General features: G+C 36.6%; 1 protein-coding gene across 8 annotated transcripts in view; it reads left to right on the forward strand.

Moving 5' to 3' along the window:
- The window catches only part of SLC39A12 (solute carrier family 39 member 12), a 33,854-nt gene extending 26,894 nt beyond the window's left edge, over positions 1 to 6,960 (forward strand). For all 8 annotated transcript variants that reach the window (XM_027893870.1, XM_027893872.1, XM_027893871.1 and 5 more), the window contains 2 exons: positions 1,385 to 1,572; positions 5,482 to 6,960. In XM_027893870.1, coding sequence (XP_027749671.1) covers positions 1,385 to 1,572; positions 5,482 to 5,610 — 317 coding nt within the window. In that variant the 3' untranslated portion in view covers positions 5,611 to 6,960. The remainder of the gene's footprint in view (positions 1 to 1,384; positions 1,573 to 5,481) is intronic.
- Positions 6,961 to 8,158: the final 1,198 nt, after the last annotated feature.

Consider the following 8,158-nt stretch of genomic DNA (forward strand, 5'->3'; position numbering starts at 1 on the left):
ATATGTATTTTTCCTGATAGGCTTTGTATTTCCAGGTTTCCCAAAGAGTTCTTTCCTGTATGATATTTGTGGGAATTCTTCTTGGTTATAGCATCATGAACTATGACATTAATGTGCGAGACTCCTACTTTCTTTCCCCTTCTCAAAACCCAGGGGAGGCTTCTGCACTCATTATTGGATGTCATCCCATCTCACTTTCTCCAAATGTAAAGGACATCAGGCCAAGGGTGACCTGTTATTCTTATGTGTACAGAGATAAAAAATTACAAGCTGAGAGCAAGAGCCACGTGTGCGTAATGGGCGTGCCTGACACAGTGGGCTATCCAAGACTTTCAATAGCAGCAGTTTCAATATTCCCCATGTTACCTTCCTTCCTGCTGCTAATCAAGAAAAATAAGGTAATAAAAGAAAGCATATGACCTATTTTACCAGTGGGCAGGATAGGAGGATTGTTCTATTGAATATTGTCCTCAATTAACTTCTTGTGGTAAAACTTTAAGCATGGCTGAAGCTGTTCCTCACATCGTGTTGATGAACATGTATGAAGTGGAAATTTTGAGATGAGAACTGCAGATTCTCATTTCTATCCTTAAATGACTGAAGATTTCATGTGCTATGTAGAAAACTTCTCCAAACAAAAAGATGGGATGGGGGATTCCTGTAAAACTAGTAACTCTTGTTTGCATAGCAAAGAAAATTTAAATACTCAACAGTTACCTCCAAAGACAGACCTTCTTCATTCTTGGGCAGTAGTGCCCCTGTGTCAAAGTGGCATTTTTACAATCACAGAGCAGAATTTTTAAAATCTTATGCCATGGACCTGTTATGAACTCCTTTATTTTAGAAGAAAAATCTGTGATGGGATTTTGATGTATGACTCACTAAAATTGATTAGATCTGAAATCAGTGGAATTAAACTCAAACTAGAATTACACTGGCATAGGTTACTCTGACTTGCAGCACCTGTAAAACACTCAAAGATCATGCTGCAAATATACCCACATGTTTTGAACTGGCAAGTTCCCAGTGGAGAAAGATTTAGAAGCTCTGGGAAAACATGTGACTTCACTTTTGCTTGTATCCAAGTTGGAAATATCATGGAACATCGAGAACTAACAGAAAGCTGCTCCTGTATACTGTATGCTATCTTTAGGAACAGCTAAACAAATACAAGTAAATATTACTTTTTTGTTGCTTTGAGTTTTTGGGTATTTTCATACAGGATGAGTTTATAACTAATTCTATAGAAATCTAAAGGCAACCCTAGGCCATTCAATATTTTTTATGCATGTCTTAATTATTTTCCTTCATGTTTTATTACCAAGAGTCTTCCAAATACATTTATCAGCTAAATAATAGATTTTCTTTCTTTTTCTCTGTGCAGGAGATTTTGCTGTGCTGCTAAGTACAGGGCTCCCCACGAAGATTGCAATTCTGATGAATTTTATAAGTGCACTAACAGCATTCTTAGGACTTTATATTGGCCTTTCTCTATCAACTGACCCATCCATTCAAAACTGGATTTTTACTATTACAGCTGGAATGTTCTTGTATTTATCTTTAGCAGAAATGGTGAGAACTTCAGTCTATGGGTATATTTTCCTTTCAGCATGGCCACACATTATAGATGAGTGTCAAACAAATGCAGATGGATGAATGTGGAGAGAAAAAGAGTTCATAGGCTTGTTGGGAAGAGCATGTTGTCTGCCCCGTGTGTCTACAGTACTTTGAACAGTAACCTGGTTTTATTTCATGTCATTCTCATGCTAGGTGTCATTAGTAAAGAAAAGGTGAAATAAAGGCCATTAAGAGGCTAATATATGAGAAAGGCATAAAGGACTTTTAAAGGGGGAAAGGTGAACAACATATTTTTAGTTACTTAGCAAAACTTAAATTGAACCTACAGGGTTTTTTAAAATCCTGAAGAAATTGGTTACTTTTTTGTGCCCTTTTCTTTATATATTTTTCATCCATTGTTTTAACATGAATTTGCTGTTTCTGAACTAAAATGCAAAGGTGCTTATCCTGCACTCTTCCTTTCTGTCTTGAAGAGGTTTGGATGAGCTCCTAAGTAATTCATAAGCCATCACATTGCCTCAGCTTTTTCATGTTTGCCCAACATTTTTCATAATCCCAGTTCAATAGAAATGACCTGACTATAGAAAAACTGTGTGAAGATATGCAGTAGGAGAAAGGTCTAAGGACTGTACAAAGACATGGAGGCATCCTAGCTCATGCAGATGTCTTGGGCCCCATCATTTATTGAAGAGATAGCTAACTATTATACTTGTAGCAATGCAGAGTTTAATTGCTTCCCAGCTTTGTCACATGGTCTTCCACCATCATGTGTTGATGTAAACTTACTTACAAGCTCCTGAACAGAGATGGAATATTTTGAGTGATTAGACGAAGAGGGAGAAAAAAAAAACTCTTCATAAATTATTACTGTGTTTTCCCCAAGCCTCACTGTCTCTCAGTTGTGTTCACTACCACCCCCCACCTTACGCCTGAGATATTAGTTACCAGCTTCAAGCATAATACTTTAAACCTGATATTCCATTCCAGTATTATAAACTATTTAAAATCCTACTTATAATAATTGACCTTAGACTTTGGTAGTATTTATTCTATTTTTTGCTATTGTAACTAAAGTGAACACAAAGTGCTCCTAAGAGCTTAAGAGGGAACTGCCTCAGGATTGTGGATGTGTCAACAGTCCTGACTGAGGTGGTAAATAGCAGACAAGAACACTGTGTACCAAGCAGCAGCTTGTTCTGACACTGAGAAATTTGGAAATTAGACTGCCTACCTACTGAGTAGGCATGGTTTTACTAATAGGGCTAAGAATGATATAGACATATTTTGCAATCAGTGTAGGATCAGCATTCATCAGGGATCCACAAGCTTCTAGAACAATACTATGTTTTTCCCTGAGTCTTCAAAGCACTGTGCCAGCCGTAAATCCCAAGAGATAATACAGTTCCAGGCAGAGACAGAGACATGTTTTCCCTTGTTCTCAGCTTGTCACCATAATCTTGGTCTTGATGTGAAGAGTAGAAAGAAGGGAGAGAGAAGGATCTTATTTCTCTCATACTTTTTATTAATAGGGTCTGTATCTTCTCTGTATCTCTGCATCTATTTCTATGTATGTTCTCTTTAGTTTACTCCCCTATGTTTGTCAGAAGTGTCAAATGTCCCAGGGATTATTTTATTTAAAAAATTATTCATGTAGCGCCACAGTCAAGTTAGCACAAAACTACTTCTGTGGTTGATTAAAGGCTTTTCATTTTGACAAATGGCATTCTATCTCCATTAGCAAGCAGGGTGGAACAATCATTTTAGAAATTGAAAAAAAGGATAAAAGATAAAATCATTTATATCCTTCATAATTTTTCACTAAGAAATTACGCAAAACTGATATTTGCTCTGAAAATAAAGGAGGAGTATTTAAAGTGATTAACCAGGCTGTTGCAGTGCAAGTCATGCCATATGCCCCAGCTTGGTGGAACTCCTTTTTAGCCAGTACATGGCTGAGAGCCCCTCATGCCTCCTTTCAGCACGCTGCTTCCTATTTCTTATATTTTGTGTGGTCACAATAACATGAGCTGGAGTGAGAATAGAGTAATCCGTTGATGTGGTGCTATGTTCCCTCAATTTTTGAAGTGGTTTGCATCTGCCAGTTGAACAGGCTTATGCTTCGTAAACAAGATTCACTCTGCTGTACCACACAGTCTGTTGTTCAGAGAGAGTTGGGGAACGATGGCTGATATTGTGACAGCAATCATCTTTTGTTTTTACGGGTAAGCAGGGATGTCACACAAGGTATGGCTGTGAAAATGGTCTGTGTGTTGATGATATGCACATAGGTTAGATGGAGGGAACAGACACCAGCATTGGACATGGGACTACCTGAAGAGAATTCTTTTTGAAAACTGTCTTAGAAACCTGCTGTGTATATCTGTGTAACTCAAAAATTGTCACTGATAGCAATAAGAGAAAAGACTAGATTTTGCAGTGGGAGGAGAAAAAGTTTGGAGAACTTCTTCACTCAGGCACTGGGGAAGAGGACAAAATAGACTTATAAGGATAAATAGAAAGACCAAATGTCTGGATTCAGACCAAAATCTGGATTCAGGCTTAGGTCCTAATTAACAGTTTTTGCTTAAATATACAGCAAAAATCATGTGCTCTGGGCATTTACAAACTGTCAGTTCAGATCTTGATTTACATCAGAACTTTGAGGTGTTTGCACTTGCTTTGGATTAAAAGTTTCTGATGATCTTTAAGTACAGATCAAGTATAACTACATGAGTTTCTTTACCATAATTTAATTCACTGCCAAGTTGTAGTGAAGATCCAGGGCATTTGGGTTTGCCTGTTATTTTCAGGTAAAACTTTAAAGGGGAGGATGATTTTCCATTACAGTTTTCTTTTGGGCCCATGACAACTTCCAGAGGTAGAAGAGCACAGAAGAGGCAGCCCCAGAGACCTCCCCCCACCCCTGACAGAGGAAACGACAAGCATTGCAAAAACTCGTTAGCCTCCTTGGTCAGCACCACTCCACTGTCTCCCAGTGGCTGCTGCTGTTACAGCTACTGTAAGAGGTTCCAAAGAGCAGAGGAACTCAGTAGCTTTACTCAAGTGCAGGCTGTGAGCAGAGGGGAAAAAAAATCCCAACCAAAACCAGAGGTCAGCACGAGGCCATTGCTTCATATTTATTTCCTGAGTTGATGTGAAAGTATTAGGAGTCATTAGTGTTTGTTCGGGTGTCTATAAGACATAAAGCAAAAATATTAAGAGAATTTGAGCCTGAGGCATCATTTTCACAGGCCCTGTTTAGACATACATATAGTTTAAAAGCTTTGATAAAAGAGACCATGTAGAGTGGAAGGTCAATGTAAGTAGTTTTTAATATGATTATAAACAGGTACTGCTCCTTTACTTGATTTAAAACGCAGAGAGAAAAATATTAAACACAATTTTTTCAAGCATATTTAAAAAATCCCGTCTTTCTCTTGTACATTTACTAAAGCCCAAGTAAATAGGAGTGTTGCCAGTTATTTCAGAAAGAGCATGATTGACCCTATATTTAGAACTGAAACAAAAAATACTCCAACTAATTTATTCCCATAAAAGGGAATCACTAATTTTACTAAATAAGCATTGCCTTGCAGATAGCTATATGAAATTGCTCCAAACTATTGAGAAGTTGACAAATTTTGGAATCTCATTTATAATTCTTATCAGTGCTAGCAAAAGAATGAAAATGGGTAGAATTTGATTAATTTAAATATTTCACTGTAAAGATTAGTTTTGTTACAATGTACAGAAAATGCTGCACATTAATAACTACATTCAGAAGGTCGGCATTTTGAGAAGTTTTCGTTTCTTTTTAATGAAGTTTGCCTTGTTTTCCCATAACTTTTTTTCCCACAGATGAATGTATCTGGCTCTCATTCTAGTGTCTTATTCTTTTTTTAGCTTCCTGAAATGACTCATATTCAGACGCGGCGACCCTGGTTGATGTTTCTCCTACAGAACCTTGGATTACTATTAGGCTGGCTTTGCCTCTTACTTTTGGCTATTTATGAACAGAAAATTAAAATATAAGTTTTCTGTTGGAAATCTTGAAGTACCACTTATGACAGTGGATAGTATTATTCACAATTTTATCATGTCTGCTATAGTGATATATAAATTAAGTTGCTGGGATTTTATATCTGAACAGTAGATAACTATTTTACTTTATTAACTTATTGTTAAGATTTCATAATTATTTTTTTTGTAAACATGAATGTTTAGAATTATGTTTTATTTGTTACTGAGTTTACCAGATGCTATGCTCAAACTCACAGGAACTTTTGATTAGTTTTTATTGAGAGTGTTCTAGCTGAATGCTCTAAGTGATCTCTGCCAGTCTGATTTGAAGAAAAGAATAAAGCATTTTAATATGCAATAATTAAAGTGGACTAACCATAGTAGAATAATTTGAATAAGAAATGTTTTTTTTTGCCTATTAGTACAAAAAATTAAAGTATTTCTATAAATCTAAAAAACATAGGGAAACTAAACTGCTAAATGGCATATACCAGTCTCATAATGTCTGCACTATCTATTTTGTCAACATAAAGATCCTCAGCAGTCATATCTTACTGGTCCACTGTGGCAGAAAAAAAAAAGACAAGTATAAATGTTGAAGTTTATGATCTAGAAATCTTTTTGAACTGCAGTACAGTTTCTCATACACGTGATGGAATCTATGACAGTCAAGCACTGGACTACCTGCCTTTTGCATTATCTCACCCCTGTTGGTTGCTCATAGCGAATGCTTATGAAGGACTATAAGAAATATGTTTAATTGTTTTTCACTGATATTCCTTCCAAGCTCCTCAAGTGAAGGGATCCTTAAGCCAAATGTTGCTTCTGAGATATCACATTTAATTACACCAATAGTGCCTTCCTGTCAGCAATTAGCTTATTCATACATATACAATGCACATTCTGGAAAGAGCTTTTTCACTTGTCTAAAGTGCATGTGGCCTCACTGCAACTCCTCCCATCGTGAGTGGTTTTTGTGTAATTAGTCCTCTTGATTTCAAGGAAATTCTGCATAAGTTGAGATGATTCATTTAATTCAGTATTGCAGAATCAAGTCTAAAACAAATATACAAATTCTGCCCTGACTCTGAGGTGCTGGAAAACTACCAGGATGTACCGAACAGCACTCAACTGTGTGATTTCAGGTATTTACACACTATCAAATTCTGATGTAAGGACTTTTCCCCTACCTAGCTTATAGTTTTGTTTGTTGTGTTCTTTCTTTCTTCTTTGATGAGTTGTGGAAGTAGGGAGAGCAAGTTACAGAAAAAACCATATATTCTTTATGCAGCAATGGAAATTTTCTTTTCATTGTCTTAAACTTGAAATATGTCCACATCATGACACAAAATGACTTTCTCACAATGTGTCCTGTATTTTTTTGATATCTCCTAGTCAAGGTACAATTATTCTCAGTTTACAGATGAGAACAGTCTACACTCCTAGAGTAAACTGTCAGATCTGTCAGTTCTCAAAAGCTTCACAGACATCAAACTAACTTATCAAAAAAATATAAAGTGAAAACACAGCACCAAGGCTGTCTGAGTTCAAGAAGCATTTGGACAATGCTCTCAGGCACATGGCGTGATTCTTGGGGTTTCCTGCACAGGGCCAGGAGTTGGATTCAATGATCCTGATGGGTCCCTTCCAACTCAGCATATTCTATGATTTGATGATAGCCCAGATTCATGGGCTTGTGATCCTAGTAACCTACAGAATAACCATAAGGAAAAAACCCACTTAAGGATCAATTTAAAGATAGATTTGCACTAATTTTCAATGCTTGTTTGTTATTAAAATCTGTAGCAAATACCCCAATGCATATCTAAATGTGAACGTAGACATTTACATGCCTTCAGAAACCTTGTCCCAAGCACTTTATCCACAGTCACACAGGAAGTCTCTATCTGACTAGGGGAATGAACTGAGCTATTTTTAAACTCCCAAGTAAGATCCTAGCCTTCCTTGTATTTAGGTGTGCAAATATTTTGACTGCTTTTTCTGTAACTTTGAAAGGTGAGCTGAGAAGCCATGACTGATGCTTATCTTTTCAAAGTTGACATTTTTTCAGGCAACTAGGCTTCCTTTTAGAAAGGCAAGATTTTTAAAAAGTGGTTTCCCACTATTGCATCTGTTTGTATTGGCACTGAGTCACTCCATGACCTTCAGCTGTGACAGTCAATTCAAGCAATATCAGGGCATCATTGGACGTAAGCAAAATCTATTCTTGTATCAGATGGTGTGAATGAATATTGGAAACATTTGTTATTTCAAAGAGAAGAGCCACCATAGTTTGAATGTTTATGTAGGTCTAATGTTCACTACCATAGAAAACAAGATTACCAATATGAGCATGTTTTGATAGTGTTGTTATATTCTGAAATATTTTTCTACTATTTATTAATGTGTCTGAAAGAGGAAAAGTAATTTCTGGCAGTGTGTACTTTAAAGTTGTGTATCAGCATCCTGACGTGATCTGTGAACATGTTGTATCCACATCTGTTCAGAAAATGCCATCTTTTGTCCCTATGTATTTTTCAGGTAGCTTGATCACATTAAT

This window comes from Empidonax traillii, unplaced genomic scaffold (genome assembly GCF_003031625.1).
Source record: "Empidonax traillii isolate 1590-97213 ecotype Southwest subspecies unplaced genomic scaffold, ASM303162v1 scaffold409:size521033, whole genome shotgun sequence".
NCBI lineage: Eukaryota > Metazoa > Chordata > Aves > Passeriformes > Tyrannidae > Empidonax > Empidonax traillii.